The 22,705-nt window shown below is 43.0% G+C and overlaps 1 protein-coding gene across 1 annotated transcript in view; it reads left to right on the top strand.

The window, feature by feature from the left end:
- Positions 1-21,455, top strand: part of DAPP1 (dual adaptor of phosphotyrosine and 3-phosphoinositides 1) — a 52,573-nt gene extending 31,118 nt beyond the window's left edge. The window contains exons 4-9 of the mRNA XM_058721820.1: positions 6,566-6,696; positions 12,509-12,556; positions 13,806-13,868; positions 15,221-15,306; positions 17,947-18,034; positions 19,603-21,455. Of these exons, the coding sequence (XP_058577803.1) occupies positions 6,566-6,696; positions 12,509-12,556; positions 13,806-13,868; positions 15,221-15,306; positions 17,947-18,034; positions 19,603-19,671 (485 nt within the window). The 3' untranslated portion in view covers positions 19,672-21,455. The remainder of the gene's footprint in view (positions 1-6,565; positions 6,697-12,508; positions 12,557-13,805; positions 13,869-15,220; positions 15,307-17,946; positions 18,035-19,602) is intronic.
- Positions 21,456-22,705: the final 1,250 nt, after the last annotated feature.

Below are 22,705 nucleotides of genomic sequence, written 5' to 3'. Positions count from 1 at the left end.
GCCCCTGCATTAGGCTTGTGTGTGTAACTAGATTTACAGGATATTAGAATGGGAAGGGATCCCACAGACCGTTTAATTTTTCCTTTACAAATGGAGAAACCAAGGCCTGATGAGAAACGTTGAGGCAAAAACTCTCATCTCCTTTCCTCAGGCTACCTCCTCAAGGTATTTGCTTGTTCGAATTTTGATGTCCATGTACACCCTTGTGCCGACAATAAAGTACATTTCACAGGCCGTAGAGAGTTTCCATTACTCCATAATGAGTAAACACGTGAACTCCTAGTTCAACTCCAGCCTCTGCCATTCATTCACCAGCTGTATGTCCTTGGGAAAATGATGTAACCTCCCTGAGATTCAGTTTCATCATCTTACAAATCAGAGCTGGTGACCTAACAGTTCATACCTTAATAGTTCCTGACTTGCTCTTGAGGATTGAATGAGATTGGGTATGAAAGGCTAAAAATCATTTTTAGCTTGGCATAAATAATCACTATTATTGTTTTTTAACAAAGCACCGTTATGGTAATCCCATCATATTGTCTGCAAGAGCTGCGTATTCTTTGGTATACCATGAAGAGTTAGTTGGGGGCAATTAATTACATTTGTATTTATCAAGTGTTTATGTCATCTTCAAATTTTAAGCCAGCTCCGCAGAGGATTCAGATAAAAGATCAGATAAAGTGACGGCTCCGCAAAGAGCGACCTGACTTGACTTGGACATTTTAACAGGGTCTTCTGACCTGGCCAGCTGATCTACTTCTCCTCCCTCTGTGTAGTTCTCCCTGTGAGACTGGAAAGGGGCTATTAAAGCCCCTGTGTATGTAAGCGAAGGTAGTTTGACCCGCATCATCTTAATGATGGGTTAAAGTTCATTTGCAGGGTAGGTTGCAAAGAAGAAAGGAGAAAGAGCTTGAATATTCCTGTCACTCCCTCTAGAAAGCCACTTCCCACCGGCAAGAGATGACAGAGAAATCCGCCGTGCACACACCAGTTGCCTAGCTTGTTTTCTGAACCTGAGGGCAACAACGAAGCATGAGCGGATGTAGTCTTATTTTAATGTAATTCAACAAATATGTATTGGGCGCCAGCCACGAGCTGAGGACTACTAGCTACTGATGATGCGGTGATGAATCAGGTATCAACCTCATCCTCCAACATCTTACAATCTAGTTGGAAACCTGATGGGCAAGCACAAGCTTTAGTGCCTAAAAGAAATATTCTAAATAAAAGTTTCCCTGTTCAGAGCTAGATGTGCTCTTGTGCTACCCTCCACTTCAGATATCGAACCAATGCCTGAGGCTTGAAAACTGTTCTGTGTTTCTGAAGCACTGCGGGATACAAGATAAGGAGTCCTCCGATGCAGTCTCACTGTATCACAAACAGAGTGGGTGTCCTGTAAGTTACAGTTCAGCCAATGCAAACTGAAATGCTTGCCTTGGCCCTGCTCTGATCACCTCAAAAATGTACCTCCACCGAGTGTTTCTGAAACCAGGTTTCATATCAAAGGCAGGAAACAACAATCTCCTTCATGTAGTTCAGAAACTGAAGTGAAACTTGCAGCCAGGTTTCCAAGAGCTGGGCTGTACAGCTTCCTCTCTCCTCCCTCCACCAGCCCCTGCCTCCTGTTGCTTTTTATCTGAATCTTCCAACCAAATCCTGGAATTAATTTGCCCTGAATATCACTAAACCCAAGTTTCTCTCTTATGGGGCCAAGGCACTACCTTGGACCATAGGTGGAAATACAATCAGTCTGTGGTGGCTACATATTCAAGTTTCTTTTGATTGCAACCAACCTTGGCTAGCTGAATTAAAAAAAAAAAAAAAATGGAGGGAGGGGAATACAGGGAAATAAATGGATTTTCCTTGGGGGTGGTGGTGGTAAGGATTGGTATTCTCTCCCAGAATTTAAAAACAGACTGAACACCAAGAGACAATAACGAATCAGCCCCATGATCACGGCACCGCTGAAGCTTTCAGCAAACTGACATGACTGCCTTGGTCCTGCTCTGATCACCTCAAAAGTGGGCCTCCACCGAGTGTTTCTGAGATCAGGTTTTATGCCAAAGGCAGGAAAGAACAGTCTCCTTCATGTAGTTCAGAAACTGAAGCTAGTGGGCCTTCTCTCCAGAGAAATCACTAAGCAGATCCCCGGAAGTAAGTCCCGTGAGTGCAGCCTGAGTGAGGTGTTTGTGGGGGAGGCCCAGGGTCTGTGGGGATCTACACTGGCGTACAAGGATGGGGCAGTGTCTACGGAAGGGGAAATCACTCTTAGCCCAGCAGCCGTGCCAGGAAGCTCTATATATTATTATTTTCTCTTGGGCAGACTGGTCAGCTAAGACCTTTCAGGGGGCTGGATGTTTATCAGTGGAAGTTGTCATTTTATAAGTGCTTTGCCATTTTCTTCATTCCACCATTCAATCCAGCCTCCTTAATGGTCTTACTAGTTAAAGTCAATGTATAGTCAATTGTACTCTCCTGTTGACTCAATATCATTTCCCTCAGTTTAGCTTTTGTTGGTGAAACTTTAGAAGAGGTTTTCGAAATAGAATTTGGTTCCCCCTAGTGGAGATTTGGACAGCTGTACTTGGCCTTGTGGCAGAAGCCGGCCTTGCCCGAAGCCGGGGTAATCATAGACCTGGGAGGCTGGTTCCTCCCAGGCTCTTCTCTGACTTAACCCTGAATTACTGTGGCATCCATTTATCTACTCACTCATCAAGCTTTCATTATGTCAGCATCTCTACCAGGAAGTGGGATTGCAAAGGTAAATTTGGCACTGCTCTAAAGAGACTCACAGGGTGGGGAAATGCACCTGTTGAAAAGGCAATGGCTTCATAATACCAAGTGGTTATAGCATTGTGACTCAGGCAACATTCCTTGCACACAGATCTTACACTATAGCACAACTGGCCCCCAAGGCTATGCTTATCTCCTGGGCACTGTACTATGGTAGGCAAGCTAATGGCCCACCCAAAGATGCCCATGTCTCTCCCTGGACCTGTGAATATGTTATGTTATGTGGCATGAGGGAATTAAGATTGCAGATGGAATTAAGAGTACAAGTCAGCTGACTGGATGGGGAGGTGTGCGATTACAATGGTGTGTCCGTTGTAATCATAAGGATCCTTATAAGTGAAAGACGGAGGCACAAGAGGGAGACCCAGAGACATGGTAGCGTGAGCAGGACTTAATGCACTGTTACTGGCTTTGAAGATGGAGGAATGTGGCCACCAGGCAAGGAATGCAGGCAGTTTCTAGAAGCTAGAAAAAACAGGGAATGGATTCTCCCCCAGAGCGTTTCCGGAAGGAAAGCAGTCCTGCCAATACCTTGATTTAAGATTATGAGACGCATTTCAGACTTCTGACCTCTAAAACTGTAAGGTAAGAAATTTGAGTAGTGTTAAATAACTACGTGGTGATTTGTTACAGAAGCAATAGGAAACCACTACAGGTAGTATACTTGGGTACGTGCCAGAAAAAAATTGGCTAGATACATCTTTCTAAAGCATCATTTAAAAAATTATTTTCATATTGGGGGACGTAGGTGGCTCAATTGGTTAAGCATCTGACTTCAGGTCATGATCTCGTGGTTTGTGGGTTTGAGCCCCCTGATGGGCTCTGTGGTGACAACTCAGAGCCTGGAGCCTACTTCAGATTCTGTGTCTCCCTCTCTTTCTCTCGCTCTCTGTTTCTCTCTCTCTCAAAAATAAACATTAAATTTTTTTTAAGTTGGGTTATAGACATAGTTTGAATCCTTATAAAACATTATTTTCATATTAAACATGGAAAAGTAGGGGCGCCTGGGTGGCTCAGGTGGTTAAGTATCCGACTCTGATTTCGGCTCAGGTCATGATCTCACGGTTTGGGCTCGGTGCTGACGGTGTAGAGCCTTGGGATTCTCCCTCTCTCCCTCTGCCTCTATCCTGCTCTTTCTCAAAATAAATAAATAAGCTTAGAAAAATGCATGGAAAGGGGAGAAAGCATAAGATTTCACGTTTTTTCTAACTTGAGAGCTGCTTTGAACACTGGGGTCCAGTCCCCTCTCCTCCACGATCAGACGGAAGGGTTTAGGAGGCACCAATACATCTTGGAGCTGCCATCAGTGGCTACTAGACTCTGCCATTTTTACTCTCAGCAGAATGTCACACATGGGTCTTTGTAAACTCAACATTTAAAAATTCATGCTCCCAAAGACGCAATCATTAGATTTTCACTTAAGAGTTTACAACTACTCTATATCAAAGCATAATAATATCTAACATTTTCTTTTTCACTATCCTTTTCACAAACAGTTCTTTATTTGGTGCTTCAGAGAGCCTTGTGAAGACAGGGTAATTCTTCCCATGTGTCCCGGGAGGAAACAGAAGCTAGAATGACCGTCCAAGGGTCAACGGGCACTGAGTGGCAGGGGTGGCTCTTTCCATGATGCCACGGTGACTGCCTGGCACATCACTGGGGGTGGTTCTCGGGGGGGGGCGGGGGGCGGGTCACCATGGAGCCAACCGCACATTCTGCAAGCATCTGGCACGTTGTGATTGTGTCACACGGCCCCTGAGCCTGCACAACGGCTGCTCTTGATTCACGCGTCTCTGCTTTCCTTATGACTGTCAAACTGTAACCGGCCTCTTGTCCTGATATGACTGGATCTGTTCTCATGAAAGGGTCATGTTGACAGGAGAGCACTGACGATGTGCAAGAGTGGGACCGGGGCCTCAGATACCTGTGAAGGCCAGTTTTCGCTGTGATCCCAACGCTATGGGTGTGAACTTGAGCTCAAGAAGGAGGAGGCCAGAGTCTCATTCTTTTCTGGGGCCAAGGTCAAGGACCCTCTCCTGGCTTCTCTCAGTGTTCCTTTTCAAGTGATAGCAGGTCGCCACGTGGGCGTAGTATCAGAGGCCACGGTTGTGTGTTTGCAGTCAGTTCGTTGGGCATGCTCAAGCCCCGTGGAATGGTTGAGCTTTGTTTGTAGGTCTGTTATTGTTACCAAGTGCTTTTTAACTGCAGAGGTGGTCTTTCTTCTCTTTCCTCATCTCTCTCTCTCTCTCTCTCTCACTCTAATTCAAGGCCCATATTTTCTATAATCTGTTGAAGTACCTTTTCTTTTTTTTTTTTTTTTTAATTTTTTTTTTCAACATTTATTTATTTTTGGGACAGAGAGAGACAGAGCATGAACGGGGGAGGGGCAGAGAGAGAGGGAGACACAGAATCGGAAACAGGCTCCAGGCTCCGAGCCATCAGCCCAGAGCCCGACACGGGGCTCGAACCCACGGACCGTGAGATCGTGACCTGGCTGAAGTCGGACGCCCAGCCGACTGCGCCACCCAGGCGCCCTGAAGTACCTTTTCAAAGAGGCTTTTCTGACCACCCTTTAAAATATCACCTTCTCCCGATGCCACCCTCGTCCCCCACTACGTCTGTACCTTGCTCTATTACGGTTTCCATAACACTTCTCTCACCTGACATACTTCTTTTCCTTTTTTCTTCTCCTCCCCTAGCAGAGGATCAAGTGCTCTATCTTCTTTGTTTGCTGCTGTATTCCCGCTGCCTGGACAAGTGTCTTGCCCATAGTAGAGCTCAAGAAATATTTGTTGAATGAATTACTGTATTCTTTACATCTCTGCCCATGTCGGGTACAATCTCTGTCCTGCCTTTATAAGACCCAGTGAAATAAAAAGCAAGAAGCCATAGCAAAGGGGGAAAGAAAACCTTAACTTACTCATTTTGTAAAGTATCTAGTTCCTGCTCGCTGGTTGACTGGGGCAGGGAAGGGTGTAGAGGGGGGAAGGTCAGAAACATGGTGTCAGGTGGGCTCTCAGCTTCAATGTGCCATGCCCAAGGCCCCAAAGACTGGCCCCTTTTGGAGCCCTTGTGCTGCCCAATCCCCTCCTCCAGATGGAAGTGAAGGCAATCACACATAAGCCAGTTCAGGTCATGTTCACTGGAGGAAAGCGAAAGCTTCACATAGTTTATTTTGTTAACTGGGTGGCAGGAGACAGTAGGGAAGATGCAACGAGTCCAGTTTTTTGAGATCCACTGATTTGTTAGAAGGCTTCTTCTGAAACGAGTGAGAAATAAGGTCTATGGACTGAATCCTCCCATGCCTCCGTGCATTTGTTGGGTTTTACTCTCGTGGTTTTTATAAAGCCTGCCTGGAAAACTTCCAGTTGTAGCTGCAGGTCCGGATCCATGTTGTCTCCTCTACGAAAGCTTTTCCAAAGTGTTCCAAAGGAGGGGTCTTCAGGGGCCCCGGGCACCACCGGTATGCTTTGCCCACACCTCTGACGCTGGCCTCGTCACGCTGTTCATGCACATGACTACCCGTTAAGTGACATCCCATGCTAGTTCTATCTGAACACTATGAGGACAGAAACCATCGCATCATGCTTTATATCTTCAGCGTCCAGCTTAAGTGCCTGGCATATAGTTGGTACTTGATAAACATCGAGAAATGAATGAGTGAATAGGTGAAAAACAAGAGACTGAAATCTAGACATGTTATCTGGTCATTTAGCATTTGGACCTTCTTTCTGGGGCTCCTCTTTGATGAGGTTCTTTTATCTTCATCCAGGCACTCTGATTGTTCTGAAACATCCCTATCCAAGGAAAGTGGAGGAACCATCCATTTATGAATCTGTCCGGGTTCACACAGCAATGCAGACGGGAAGAACGGAAAGTGACCTCGTGCCCACTGCACCCTCTGTAAGTGGCCCTCCATCTGACCACAGCGCTTTCACTGTCTAAATGTGGTAATATGCAGTAAGAGTTCAAAGGTTTTCCATATTTTTTAAATGTTTATTTTTGCGAGAGAGAGAGAGTATAAGCCGGGGAGGGGCAGAGAGAGTGGGAGAGAGAATCCCAAGCAGGCTCCACACTGTAAGCACAGAGCCCGATGTGGGGCTCAAACTCATGTACGGCGAGATCATGACCTGAGCCTAAGTCGAAGGCTTAACTGACTGAACCACCCAGGTGCACTGAGTTAGATAGTTTTAAAAGGATGTTTGTTCACATAAAAATTCTAACTTGTGATATAAAACCTGGAAAGAAACATAAGGTTTGAAGCCCATGACTCAGTTCATCTGGTCCATCTGGCAAATCATCAAAAAATACATTGCCATAGTGATAGTATTCTAAGTACCTTGAAAATGACACTTAGGGGTGCCTGGGTGGCTCAGTCAGTTAAGTGTCCAACTTCAGCGCAAGTCATGATCTTACAGTTTGTGGGTTTGGGTTCCCTATAGGGCTCAGTGTTGACAGCTCAGAGCCTAGAGCTTGCTTTAGATTCTGTGTCTCGCTCTCTCTCTGCCCCTCTCCCCTTGTTGTCTCCCTCCTTCTCTCTCTAAAATAAAATAAAAAATAAAAATATTTTTTTTAAATAAAAATTAAAAAAGAAGAAAATGGCACTTAAATTCTTCCCTTTACTTAGCTAAACAAGTTCTTGGTAGAATGGGCGAGAGATGTAGATGTTCACATAGTTGGCTAAACTGTTATTCTGCCACAAGTTTCTTATATTAAGAAAATTTGGGGGGCGGGGCACCTGGGTGTCTTAGTCAGTTAAGTGTCAGACTTCAGCTCAGGTCATGATCTGTGGTGCATGAGTTCAAGCCTCGCACTAGGCTGTCTGCAGTCAGCACAGAGCCTGCTTCAGATCCTCTGTTCCCCTCTGTCTCTGCACCTCCTCTCTCTCTCTCTCTCTCTCTCTCTCAAAAAACAAACAAACAAATAAATAAAAACATTAAAAAAAGGAAGAAAAAATTTTTTTACATCTCAATGGTCTGCAGAGGAACAATATTCCCCTCTTTGACTATAAAACCTCAGGATGTTATTTTTTTCCTATTCTTTTTTTTCCCTCCTGAATGAAGGGTATGGACAGACGGACAGACAGAAAATATTTGCACTTCTTTTTTTAATTTCTTTTAATGTTTATTTATTTTTGAGGGAGAGACAGAATGTGAGTGGGGGAGGGGCAGAGAGCGAGAGGGAGACACAGAATCGGAAGCAGGCTCCAGGCTCTGAGCTGTCAGCACAGAGCCTGACACGGGGCTCGAACTCACAAACCGTGAGATCATGACCTGAGCCAAAATCGGGCGCTTAACCAACTGAGCCACCGGGCGCCCCGACATTCGCGCTCCTTTGCAATGTGGGCCTTTGTTCAATTTCAGCAGCACTCACTGTTCCTCAAGTCCATTTCTGTTTGCTCTATGAGCTGTGAGCCTGCAAGGAATCCTCCCAAAACTGCTTCCCTGCCCTGTGCTCAGGGCTCTCACACTCTCCCTCTCTTCCTTGCTTGCCAAATACTCCCGGTATAAGACATCAGGATTTGTGTGGATAATAAAGAAGACAAAAAATGAAATACGGAGAACCAACTCTAGACAGCAACTATGACACTTGAAAAAAATCATCCCTTGAAGGTATTAGGCTACAGATGACAAACGTGTGGCCTCTTTGTCTCTGCAGAACTTTTCCTACCCTGCCACCAAAGAGATCTTTCTTAAAAAGCAGATAGGTCACTTGACCTCCCTGCTTAACCTTGGGTGGTGGCCACTGTCTTCCCCTCCCACCTGGCCCTGTTCATCTTTCTGGCCTCACCTCTGCTCCTCTCACACTCACGGTCATGTGCATCCCTCTGGCTCTGCTCCTTCTCCTCTCCCTGCCTCAGGTACACTGTGAACACCACTGCTGTGCCCTCACCCTTCAAGGCTCATCAGAGATTGGTGCCTCTCAGGAAGCCTTCCTGGGCACCTCCTAGCTTTGGTGAAAATGCCCCCTTTTGTGCTCTGAGCACCCACTGTTCACTTTGATCTTGCCATCATCACACTGGAGGCTAATAACCACTTGTGCATGTGTCTGCCGTCCCCGCTGTCTGACACTTCTCAGGACGAGAATCTGAGCTTATCATTGGAGCTCTGTAGCCTAGCCTGGTTCCCAGGCGCACATTACATTTTTTGCTACTCTGCTACGTCTCCTTGAAAGTAAGCATTGTGGGAATTGGGTGAAAGGGGTATTTTAGCTTTGTTAGAGTTGGAAGAGGAAGTATCAAACCTCAGAACCAGCAACATTTAGGAAAGCAAGACAATGAATAGTCCCAAGTCAGAACAGACCAAAGACCAAATGAAGACTCACTCTTGGGGTGCCTGGGTGGCTCAGCCGGTTGAGCATCTGACTTTGGCTCAGGTCATGATCTCACGGTTCGAGAGTTCGAGCCCCGCGTCGGGCTCTGGTGCTGACAGCTCAGAGCCTGGAGCCTGCTTCAGATTCTCTGTCCCCCTTTCTCTCCGCCCCTCCCCTGCTTGTGCTCTGTCTCTATCTTTCAAAAATGAATAAACATTAAAAAAAACAGAAAAAGACTCAACTCCTAATCGTTTTCCAGCCAACCCACCCCTCCCTGACTTTGTCTTTATGCATCCTTACCGGCTTACCAATCACCTCACATCTCTTTCATTTGTCCAGTCCATGTAACTTCACATTCTCCTCAGCTACACCCCCCCCCCCCCGAGATCCCTGCTCAGGGTCAGCTACACCATACTCTACTACGTGTGTTCTTTATCAACAGTAAATTGCAGGACCTGATCTGTAGAGCTGGCGCGAGCATGGGATGTAGCTCCCTTAGGTAGAAATAGACCTCTTTGAACCAAATTCTGAAAGCCTCATTGCTTACCTTCTTTGCTCACTCCGAGCATGGGATGGATTCCCCTGCCCAAGCATCTCAGTATGACTATACACAGAACGTTCTGTACAATGGGGTTTTTAAAACAGTGGTGACTGATTGGTGGAGTGTGGCTTCACCCACACTGCGGAATGACAAATCCATGAGGCTTATTGTGCATCAATACAGGCAGAAAATTACCAACGTTTTCCGGTGTCGCAGGCAGAGAGAAGAGTACAAAAGCCCTGAGGTGGGGACTAAACGGAGGTGCTTTGCAGACTGGCAAGATCAAAATGATTGGCATGAAGTGAGCGAGAGGGCAAGTGTTGGAAGATGAGATTATTGAGGGAAGGAGGGGTTGATCGCCTACAGCAGTGGGGTTCTTAAGGGGCCTGCTGCCCAGCTGAGTGTTTGGAAATTCGTGGTGCTTTGGGGCCCTCCTGGCATCAGTGGGTGTCAAGAACTGAGAAGAGCCTTAGACTTCACCCTGCTTGCAGACTAACAAAGCTCCACAGCCTCATGCCAGACTTCTGTGTGTCTGCCTTTCCTCTGGAGGGAAACACTATTTCTATCTTCCAAAGTCATTTGCTCAGGAGCGCCTGGGTGGCTCAGTTACACGTCCGACTTCGGCTCAGGTCCTGATCTCGCAGTTGGTGAGTTCGAGCCTCATTGGGCTCTGGGCCGACACTGCAGAGCCTGCTTGGGGTTCTCTCCTTCCTCCTCCCTCCTCTCTCTGCCCCTCCCCAACTTGCACTAAGGCTGTTTGTTCTACAAGCATGACTTAAAAATAGCTCTGGGACAAAGGGCTGGTGCCTTGCTCATAAGACATACAGAAACATGAGAACCCCTGAAGACTTGTTTCCCAGCAAAGGCAGGGGCCATGGAGGCTAAATGTGCCACCACACATAGGGGAGAATTATCACGTCCAAAATGTCAGCTGTATTAACAATAGGAAAGGCCTTGTAGATAAAATAAATACTTTATTTTTGTTCTAAGTGTCGAGGAGAAATGATACGGGTTTTGAGCAACGTAATTTAAGTTTTAAAATTTTAAGACGCTCATTCTCACCACTAAGTGCAAAGTGGAATGTGTTGCAAAGTTGGGGCGAGGTGCCCAGTTAGGGGGGCTGTTGGAGCAGTCCAGGGAGAGACGGTGGCAGTGGAAACTGAGAGTGGGGATAAGAACTGGTGAACCTCAGGGTGTGTTTTGAAGGTAGAAGAGACGAGACTTACAACAGGTTGAATGTGGTATGTAAAGGAGTCACAGAGTAGGCCTCCTGCACTTTACTCATACGGCCAAGTTGGCAGGAGGGGCGGGTTTGGCAGATGGGAAGAAGCAGTTCTGTTTTGGCTCTGGGAAATGTGAAATACCAATTGGTTCTGCTGATGGAGATTAAGTGAGATAATATATTTCAAGAGCCTGACATAGAATAGGTCCTATCTAAAATGTTAGCTCTCTGGGGCTCTTGGGTGGCACAGTTGGTTAAGCGTACGACTTCAGCTCAGGTCATGATCTCATGGGTCGTGGGTTCAAGCCCCACGTCGGGCTCTGTGCTGACAGCTCAGAGCCTGGAGCCTGCTTCCGATTCTGTGTCTCCCTCGCTCTCTGCCCCTACCGCACTCACACTCTGTCTCTGCCTCTGTCTCTCTCTCAAAACTAAGGACACATTAAAAAAAAATTTAATACAATACACTATAATACAATTAAATGTTAGCTTCCTGGGGTGTCTGGGTGGCTCAGTCAGTTAAGCATCGGAATCTTGATTTCAGCTCAGGTCATGATCTCACAATTCATGGGTTCGAGCCCCACATCTGCCAGTGTGGAGCCTTCTTGGGATTCTCTCTCTCCCTCTCTCTCTGCCCCTCCCCTGCTTGCTCTCTCTCTCTCAAAATAAATAAATAAACTTAAAAAGTATAATAATAAAATGTCAGCTTCCTTAGCTTCCCTGTTATGGGATTCATCCTTTTTTTAATGACTCCTTCCTTCTAAAATTTCTGTTCCCTTTGCTTCTGCAACATTTTTCTCTCTTTATTCTGTTATCTTACTAATATAAGATACATTGTGACATCATAATAGAACAAAATATCCTATAAGGAATTTGGTTTCTTCAGAAATTTATGAAGTTACAAAGTCTTCACCTTAGGGTCCTTGTTTTAGGCATATTTCTATTTACACTGTTCCCCACCATTCTTTACATTTTATAGGTGCTAGTTATGCGTGTGATAGTTACCCTTGAATTAATGCTACATGACTGAAGAAATGATTCACTGTCACTTCAAGTGTCAATAAATCTGCATTCCTGAAATTTCTTTCCACTGAACAGAGGCCTCGAGAGATGGTCTGTGAAAAAGGGATGCTAGGATAGCAGAGGATCACGTGATAAAATAAATATGGAAATGCTATCTCTACTGTTCCCTCTCAAAATTCACAAGGCATATTAGCATCATACAGACTCGGGGAAGTAAAGAAATGTCTCTACTTAGTCCAGCGTTTCCCAAATGTATTGACCCAACATCAACCCACGGGTGTGTGCCTGGGTGCATAATACCCGTGCAACAATCAAAGCAATGGGTTTCACATGACACACTTTACCAACCCCGACTTTTACAAGTGATGTGATGTGGCTTATTATTTGCAAATTGCTAACTCAAGTTAGAAGAGAGTCTCTCACTTGTTGTCTGTTGCTATAGGATTCCCCCAGAAGATCCAGTCTGCAAACAGTTTCTCCCCACACAGGGAGGATGTTCAAGAAGGCGATTACTCAAAGATCAATGGCAAACTTGTGTTCCTTCTTAAAATAGGGCAGAAATAGACAAAAATCACGTTGTGATAGATCTGAGCTTTACTTGGTGCTTCTCTCTTTTTCAGCTGGGCACCAAAGAGGGTTACCTCACCAAACAGGGGGGCCTGGTCAAGGTAAGGAAATGGGTTTCTGCCTGGAGCCAGCCACAGAGAAAGAGAGCATGTCGGTAGACTCAATTCCCACGTTGACATTCTTTTAAAACATGCTTGCCCACTCATTTTGACCCAGTTAAAATATTTCTGTTTCAAGAGTTGATCTTTATGACTAATATTGGTCAAAATTCTGGAAACTCACTTGACTGTCTTTGGCAAAGTCAAATGTGTAAGAGTAGCCTACAGTTAATACTCCCCAAAACTTACAGTCCTTTTAATGGAACAATAGAGGATGAAGGATGAAAGTAGCAAGTTAACTCTAGAACATTCTTCTTTTTCATTTTTTTAAACAAAGAAGTGAAAATTGTATAAAATGTTTACCCAAAAGTAGGCCAAAAATATCACTGGCCTTAACGTAACTATGTTATAAAATCCCAAAGGAAACACAGTTTAGAACTTTACTAGTGTGGGGTATCCAACTGTCCCTCCATTTATGTCATTGTACCAAGATGGCCTTCATGGAATAGGTCTACTCTTCCCTATTTTAAGAGTCGGGGCACTTAACCTCTCTCAGGGGTACTGGCCTGCTTGAGTTCAACCTAAATATTTATTTATTTGTGTCCCTACTAGACTGGATGCTTTCTAAGGATAGGAAGTATTTATATTCACAGCATATCTGTTTTTAAGTTCTCTGTTACCTCTTTTAACTGGACACGTTGCCACCCAAGATGAGGGTTCTGTCAGTACGTAAGAAGGAGGAGGTGGGAAACACCAGTTCCTGCCACCAATACCATGGAATTCTTAGGCAAGTCTTAGAAAATTATGTGGTTTGAGGTTCCTAAACTTCAATTTGTGTATTTGTTAAACAAGAATATTGGCATCATATAAGGATTGGCTATAATATATATGAACCTCCAAGGATAGTATGTAGCCCATAGTAGGTGCTCGCAAAATGGTATATATTCTTATTATGGAGTTAATAAGACAGACATTTAGTAGTTTGTTATAAATAACCTTGGATATTTATGATAGACCATTTCTTCTTATTTGTTTAAGTATGTCAATATCTCTATCTTCATTATGAACTTAAAGCATGAGATCACTTTAGTTTTTGTAGGTATTTTGAAACTTTTCTTCAGAAATGACTTACCACAACAATATTTTATTGGATCTAATCTTTTAGATACTATTGAAATGAAAGGAAATGATCCAGTTCAAAGATTGCATTCCTATATTCAAAACCTGCATGTTTTAATTATTTTTTTCTCAGACCTGGAAAACAAGATGGTTCACATTGCACAGGAATGAGCTGAAATACTTCAAAGACCAGATGGTGAGAAACATAATACATTTGCCCTTTAAAAATCAGCTCTCTAGATGCAAAGAACATCTGCCTTTGAAATCCCTGAAATTTTCTTTATGAGTACCTGAAGCGCCAATAAGTGATTGGAAATGTGTGTTCTTGATTCCTGATATGAGAGTTGTTTTCTTTTTAAGTAATCTTTACCCCCAACATGAACCCTCGGGGTTCAAACTCACAACCCCGAGATCAAGAGCTGCATGCTCCACTGACAGAGCCAGCCTTGTGCCTTAGGCAGAGTTCTTCCGCAAGGATGAGATGTGTGTCCCAGAAACGGATCTTTTGAACTGCTAAACCAGCTTCCCAAGGCACATCATTCCCTTGTTTAGGGCAATGGGTTTGTTGTCTTGCTGGGGTGTATTAGCTTTGTCTGCAGCAGTTTCTCCCTTTAGTAAAATATGTCCATTTCCCATGCCCATTTCATGAAGCCAGTTTGAAATTATTTCATTTCTTCTCACTTTCCCTACACCAAATTTCTGAGAAAGTAGAAGTTTAAAAACATGAAAGAAAAATATGACTCCCTTCTATGTTTAAAATCCACCTCCAATAAGACAAATATACGACTTCACTCATATGAGGACTTTAAGAGACAAAACAGATGAACACAAGGGAAGGGAAGCAAAAATAATATAAAAACAGGGAGGGGGACAAAACAGAAGAGACTCTTAAATATGGAGAACAAACAGAGGGTTACTGGAGGGGTTGTGGGAGAGGGGATAGGCTAAATGGGGAAGGGGCTTAAGGAATCTACTCCTGAAATCATTGTGGCACTATCTGCTAACTAACTTGGATGTAAATTAAAAATAAATAAATTATTAATAAAATAAAATCAAATAATTTTTAAAAATCCATCTCCACTAAATTTAAATTGATAAAGGAGCACCTGGGTGGCTCAGTGGGTTGAGCATCTGACTTCGGCTCAGGTCATGATCTCACGGTTGATGAGTTCGAGCCCCCCGTGGGGCTCTGTGCTGACAGCCTCAGAGCCCTGGAGCCTGCTTTGGATTCTGTGTCTCCCTCTCTCTGCCCCTCCCCCACTCATTTTCTGTCTCAAAAATAAATAAACATTAAAAAAAATTTTAAATAAATAAATAAAATAAATTGATAAAGACAATCTCTTCCTAACGTCCAGTTTCATGAATAGCAAATCCCCAAACCAGGGGTTATGACTTCCCTTTAGGAAGGTTCTCTATGATCAGTCCCCTTAATGAAAGTAAAATCGACAAGGGCATATAATGGAAGATTTTTAGGGGAATAAATGATGGACAAATTTGTGTGTTTTATTGTGATGACATATAAGTTGCTTTTTTTTTCCTTTTTTGAAGTCACCAGAACCAATTCGGATCCTAGACTTAACAGAATGTTCAGCTGTACAATTTGATTATTCACAGGAAAGAGTAAACTGTTTTTGGTAAGTTGTCTTGTAAGGAAATGATTTTAAACGTCTTCTTGGCAGACAATTACTTTAGCTGAGGAATAAAAAAACCCTGTATGTACAAATGTCTTGATCTGAGGGGCACGGATGTAACTAACACACGGCGTATGTATGTTAGGAATGCTACAGCTGAGCGTGACATAATACCTCATTTAAAGTGACTTAAACCAATAGGCAGGTCCGGCAGCATAACTGTTCACGTTGTACACTGCGTAAGTATATACGTAACAGAATGCCACCAACATCTCAGCTTTATTCCTTTGGAGTTTTTTACTCATTTTAAATTTTAACTTTGTTGACTGCAACAATGGGTGATTTGTATTATTATGACTATTTCTGGCAGATAACACAAAAGTGTTTCGTTCTAACCTAATCAGTGCATCATGACAATTCTCTGACTAGGAGACGTGTCTTGAAAAAGGAGTGCTTTATTTTCCATCAACTTTAATGTTTTTCAAACATATCCACATACCTTTCAGTTAGATGCATCATAAGTATTTTGCCATTACCTGCTATATCTCTATCCATTCACTTTTTTTCCTGAACAAATTGAAAGTAAGTTGGAGACATCATGGCGCTTTATCTATATATACCTGGGCATGTACTCCCTAAGAATAATAATGTCACCATTACACATCCAAGAAAATTAACGTTAATTCTGTAACATCTACCAGTAATGGATATCTTTTAAAAATTCACTTAAAGGGGGGTGCCTGGGTGGCTCAGTCGGTTGAGCAACCGACTTCAGCTCAGGTCATGATCTCACGGCTTGTGAGTTCGAGCCCCACATCGGGCTCTGTGCTGACAGCTCAGAGCCTAGAGCCTGTTTCAGATTCTGTGTCTCCCTCTCTCTCTGCCCCTCCCCGACTCATGCTCTGTGTCTGTCAAAAATAAATAAACATTAAAAAAAATTTTTTTTTAAGAAAAAAAATAAAAATTCACTTAAAGGTACCATATGAGCCAGCAGCGGGGGTGGGGGGGTGGTGGGGGTGGGTTATTGGTTATACAACAAAATATCAGGAGGCAGGCAGCTAACATGACAAGATGGGAGCCAGTGTCTCTACATTTCTCTTGACCTTGAGCAATTCATTTGCTACTTTAGTGTCCAAGATAACTACTCCAGCTTTAGGCCTCACATTTTCATGTCAGTCATGAAGAAGGATGTAGGGATGGGATCACCCATACTTGTCCCTTTTTATCAGGAAAGCAGGCATTTTCTCAGAAATCTATCAGATTTCCCCTCCTATCTCATTGGCCAAGGCTGGGTCCCATGGCCATCAGCAGCAGCAGGGAAAGCAAGAAAACTAGTATGATCATAATTGGCTCCAACTAATTATAATTTATTGCCTGGGGTTCTGTTAGCAAGAAGAAAGGAAAAATTATCTGCATTAATAGGCAATTAATAATGTCTCTCACAGAGAGTACCAAACAATGACAATTCCAGAAACCAGTTCTATATAGTACCACCACTATCCCCTCACCACCCAACTGGGCCTCACACCAAGGTTTACCTTCTATACACAGGGACTTACTTCTTGTCTATTCAACATTAATCACTGATACAAACAAGATATGCTGCTTTGGCTTTAAGATATAGAAACCCTTCTGACTTAGAGTGGAAGGCTTTTTAAAAATTTTTCTCATGAGAGAGGAAAAAAGGATTCTTAGTGTTTCGCATCTCAAGTATAAGGACAGGAAGTATGGGCAAGATGTAAGTTAGGGCTGATCTTTTTAGTCAAAAGATTTGACTAGATAGCCAAAGAGAGACAGTCAATGAAGAGCTACCATATTCCTAGAATAAGTTTTCATGCCAGTAGGAAAGTTTGTCTTCTTCTAAGCAGAGATGAACTCAAGACACAGTGGGCAAAATGAATAGTTGAGATTTATTATCTTTTTTTTTCCTGTCCTAATTAGTTAAAAGTACCTACATCCAACAAAGCAGCTTATTTCTCACCGAATCAGGCCAACACAAATGGGTTTCTTCAGCAAACTCTTACCCGTCTTGCTGATTCTTTGAATCATAGCACGCGTTCGGAGTCATTTAACACATCAGCTGAATAAACACACAAGTGCTGTATTCAGTCTAAGACATAAGCCTACAAAAGGATATGGGGGTGTCCTGGACATGTTTTTTTTTTTTTTCTGTTTTGACTTCTCATTAGAAAATATAAACTGGGGGTGCCTGGGTGGCTCAGTCGGTTAGGCGTCCGACTTCGGCCCAGGTCATGATCTCACGGTCCATGAGTTCGAGCCCCGCGTCGGGCTCTGGGCTGATGGCTCAGAGCCTGGAGCCTGCTTCTGATTCTGTGTCTCCCTCTCTCTCTGCCCCTCCCCCGTTCATGCTCTGTCTCTCTCTGTCTCAAAAATAAATAAATGTTAAAAAAAAAAAAAATTGAAAAAAAAAAAAGAAAATATAAACTGACCAGTAATAATACTATGAATCCACAACTTCCTCCACATTTCTGCCCTTTGCTGGCAGGAATCACTCTGAATTTATCAGTTCTTCAAGTTGCTCTTTGTTGATTATTTTTTCCCGTTGAATATTCTAATTACTGTTCAACGAATACATTCAACCAACCACCTGGAGTATCTTATGTTTTTCTTTCGTCTTCTCAGCTTAGTGTTTCCATTCAGGACATTTTATCTCTGTGCAAAGACAGGAGTAGAAGCTGACGAGTGGATCAAGATATTACGCTGGAAACTGGTGAGTTATACAAGTCCTCTTGATGTCTAGTACTCAGAAATAACATGTTGACAACTTCAAACATATTTCTATTGAAAGTGTCAGACTATCTCCAAGAACGAATGGGATGTCCACTGGCAGACTTCTTGTGAGTCCCAGAAGGCATGGAGATGGGGGTAAAAGAGAAAGGACAGGGCTACACTGGGGTCTCAGCCCTGGAGCCTTAGCCTCTCGCCCTCAAGATTAGTCTTCCTTTGAGTGGGTGGCCTGGTCCAATTTTGCCATGGAAAGGAAGAAGATTAGTCTTCCTTTGAGTGGGTGGCCATGTCCAATTTGTGGACATGTGGGACTGGAAGGTCAGACAGAGGAAAGCCGCCATATTTCTATAGTAGAAATTCCTTTTAAATAGAGAAGGAAGATTGATTGCTAGGGGAACTTCCCTTAGCTTCCAGTCTTTGTGAAGATCAAGCATGAAATGTGGTTTATTTTATCTGCTTTCTTATAAGGTGCTTATAAAAATTCACCAGTCTCATACATTTTTTGTATATGTGTTTGCAACTTAGTGAGTTGTTAGTCAAAATTGTGTCCTTACAGCTTTCTAAAATTTTCTATAAATACCACCTTGAAACCCTTGATGTTTTCAAACATCAACAACTTTTCTTAATTTTTTTTTTGTTTTTGTTTTTATGAAGAAACTTGTTGAATATTCTTTTGTAGATGCTGGGACTTTTGCTTTTGGTTGTATTTTCAGTTTGAAATCCAAATAAGTATACCATTCATTTTTATTTTTTATTATTTAAAAACATTTTTTAAATGTTCATTTATTTTGAGAGACAGAGAAATAGAGAACAAGCAGGGGAGGGATAGAGAGAAGGAGATAATCCCAAACAGGTTGAGTGCTGTCAGTACAGAGCCTGATGCAGGGTTCGAACACACAAACCGAGAAATCATGACCTGAGCCAAAATCAAGAGTCAGACACTTAACTGATTGAGTCACCCAGTCTCGCCCCCCCGACCCCATTCATTTTTAGATAGTTCCAATGTATTTGATACTCAGTGGGGAACTACTTTGCCACATGAAACATTTGCTCAGATAATCAATTTTTTATTCTTTGTATTCTGTAATTATGCAAGTGACACATCATTATTATAGAAAAATTAAGGTAAAAGTACATCAAACTCACACACTTTCAGACTTCTCCCTGTGCAAATAAATATTTAAAAATCAAAATTTAATCACTCTTTACATACATACTCCACTGGCAATGTGTCATAAACATTTTTCCCTATTTATAAATTTAGATCTAAGTATTCATTTTGATTCATTGAATAGTATTTCATTTTATGAATTACCGTATTAGGCCAGTTCCCAATTTGTACATGTTTTAGCAACTACTTTTCAATATTTATCCTGCAAAAAGTACGGAAAGCCATACTGAGATTCAGTGGGGGATAGGGGTGTCACGTGTTCATTAACTTATAGATGCAATGTGTCCTTACTAACCAGCATGTCTTATTTAATATTTGCTAAGTTCGTTATCATAAAATTGCTCACCAGTAAATATGTATGTGTGTATGCTCTATTACAGTCTCAAATAAGAAAGCAGCTCGACCAAGGGGAAGGCACAATCCGATCTCGGTCGTTCATCTTTAAATAGGCCTTCCCTGCCCAAGCGCGCAGGGCGGAATGGTCCCTGATGTTGTGATCCACAGCAGGCTTCAGACGAAAGCTGACTAAGGCTTTTTCTTTCAAAACAAACCAAAAGCACATGCAGATTTGGACCTTTCGGAACCCACCACATTTGCTGACTTGTGGGTAACTGCTTGCCCTTCAGGATGTTGTCACCTCCGTGAGAATACCAAAGCTGTCATCGTTCTGATGGAAGCCGATGAAACCACCAACCCAGGCGTGCTCACTTTTAGGAAATGTAGAAGACAAAGGGGTTTTGTGTTCTCTCATTGCGGTCCCCAAGCCGCATGGCATCCCATTCTGCATCACAGTCAGCTCCTCCGACATCCAGGTTGTGCTATCAACCAGGAAGGGAACAGCTATGTGCTTTGACTGCTTCTACAGAAAGTGTCTAGAAATAGCAAACACCGAAGATTGAGGGTGGGGGCAGCGCTGGTTCTGTTTTTTGTTTTTGTTATTTCTTTACACAGAAAACCAAACAAAACCAAAATGGGAAATTTCTTTTCTCTTCGTAACAGGCTCAGGCATCTAGTGGGTCCTTCCTTCCCTTCTAATGATAAGCCTGTGAGAAGTACATGTCCTACCGGCTATTAGGTAGGATGAGAAAGATAAAGGAAGGTAATCATTTGGGGGAAAATGTTTTAAAGAGTAGGTAAGCCTAACTTGAGGAAAGGTAATAAAAGAGCCGGTAACTTGTAGTTTAATAACAATCCGTGTTATTAGTATTATAACTAGAACAATAATAGAGTATTTGTAAGCGCTGGGTTCTCTTCATGCAACATCTCCGCGAACAGACTGAAAGACTTGTGAAGCCGAGTGTGTTGGGACAGTCCCTTCCCCAGGGCGAGCTGCCGGTGTCGGCCTGGGGCAAGTCAGAATTCCCTTGCACTGAGATGGCTGAGCACTCTCGCCTTATTCAAGAGCAACTTCTGTGGCCACATGAAGGAGCAACACTAAGTCCACATGACACGAACAATGACGTGTTACACCGCATTTTCAAACTAGAAAAAGAGGATTGAAATAGGGTAACGAGATACTGGCATCGAGAGCTCAAATAGATTCTAACCCCTTCTCTTATTTTTATGAATACTGCTTTTTTTCTTTTTTTAGATAGAAGTTTAAAGGGAAAGAAAAGTGGAGGGAGACCCCAAATACAAGAGATTATGGTATATGGTGCGAAGCGATGTCGTAACACTGCTTTTGCAGTTCAAATGCGTACCTTGACGAAAAAGTTGCTTCTGTTACTCAAAACATCTAGGACTCAGAGATTACATTACATTTTTGTGTATTTCAACAAGGTTTTCCATGTATTTTGTTATGTTTGTATCATATGAGATAAAGCAAATGGCAACTTTAAAATGTATTATGTCAAGTTCACAAAGTAAGCAGTTGCAAATGAATCTTCACTGAGATGTGCGGTTCATGTTTTATTTTCTTAGAACCAAGTTTTTCTTTGTGTAGGTAATATTGTTCCTACTTTTTGTAAAATATGTCCTGTTTATTTATATTCTTTGGTTAAGTTTATTAAAAAGAGCATTTTGCTGTGCCTGTAATATTTTGCTATTAAAATATATTTTATCTGTAATTTAAAAGGAAATACAACGGATTAATGTCATAAATGGCAATGAAGAATCCACTTCTGTTAGACTGTGTGCTATGAAGAATTTGGAGTTGAAGAAATACTCTCGGTCTTGAAGGAGTTCTTAGTTAATATGGAAAAGATAATAAATAAATACATACAGGGGCACCTGAGTGGCTCAGTTGGTCAAGCATCTGACTCTGGATTTCAGCTTAAGTCATGATCTCATAGTTCATGGGTTTGAGCCCTGCATCGGGCTCTGTGCTGACAGCTCAGAGCCTGGAGCCTGCTACAGATTCTGTGTCTCCCTCTCTCTCTGCCCCTCCCCTGCTCGTGCTCTCTCTCTGAAAATAAATAAAATAAAAAAAAAAAAAAAAGGGGGGGGCCGCCTGGGTGGCTCAGTCGGTTGGGTGTCCGACTTCGGCTCAGGTCATGATCTCACAGTTTGTGGGTTCAAGCCCTCCGTGGGGCTCTGTGCTGATGGCTCAAAGTCTGGAGCCTGCTTCAGATTCTGTGTCTCCCTTTTTCTCTGCCCCTCCCTGACTCATGCTCTGTCTGTCTGTCTCTCTCTCTCTCTCTCAAAAATAAAAAGAAACATTTTTTAAAAATTTTAAAAATTAAAAAATAAAAATATGGGGCACTTGGGTGGCTCAGTTGGTTAAGTGTCTGACCGTTGATTTTGGCTCAGGTCTTGATCTCACAGTTTGTGGATCCAAGCCCCACATCAGCCTCTGTGCTGACAGCTCCAAGCCTGCCTGGGATTGTCTCTCTCTCCCTTTCTGCTTCTCCCCTGCTCCTGCTCACCTACTTGCTCTCTCTCTCTCTCAAAATAAATTTAAAAACTTAAAAAGTACACACACACACACATACACACACGCACACACACACACATACATCCATGATCACGTATAGAACTAAGTAACACAAATTCTGCACATGAGGCACACAAAGCTACATGATGGAGAGTATACTTCAGCAGGGATACAGTCATTTTTTGGAGGTTTGGACATGAAGAGGTCAAGCTCACCTATAATATAACATACTATGCATTTGTACTCCACTAGATACTTTACCTGCCCTCAGCAGCCCTGAAAAGTGGTCACGATTTTGCCCCCTGCCAGGAGCCTGCTATTTCTCCAAATCCAAGATAAGGGAGGATGGTTTATGCCAACAGCAGATGGGAGTGGGGCCGTCTGGGAGAACAGCCAGTGGGGTGTCTGCATCAGGTCCCTTCCACTACCAGGTATGTGTTTATCCTAAAGGAAGTGCCACTTAAGACACAGCCAAAGTATTAGCAGGTATTCCCAGAACGCCGCCTAGGAAAATCTTGCCCCACAGCAACACTGTTCCCTCTGGACTAGCGGAGTCACCCCCAGGGTAGGGACGGCTATTTATGCCTCTGAGGGCAACCTGTCTGCTATGA

This window comes from Neofelis nebulosa, chromosome 3, assembly GCF_028018385.1.
Source record: "Neofelis nebulosa isolate mNeoNeb1 chromosome 3, mNeoNeb1.pri, whole genome shotgun sequence".
In the NCBI taxonomy this organism is placed as follows: domain Eukaryota; kingdom Metazoa; phylum Chordata; class Mammalia; order Carnivora; family Felidae; genus Neofelis; species Neofelis nebulosa.
This window is presented reverse-complemented; position numbering and strand designations above follow the sequence as displayed.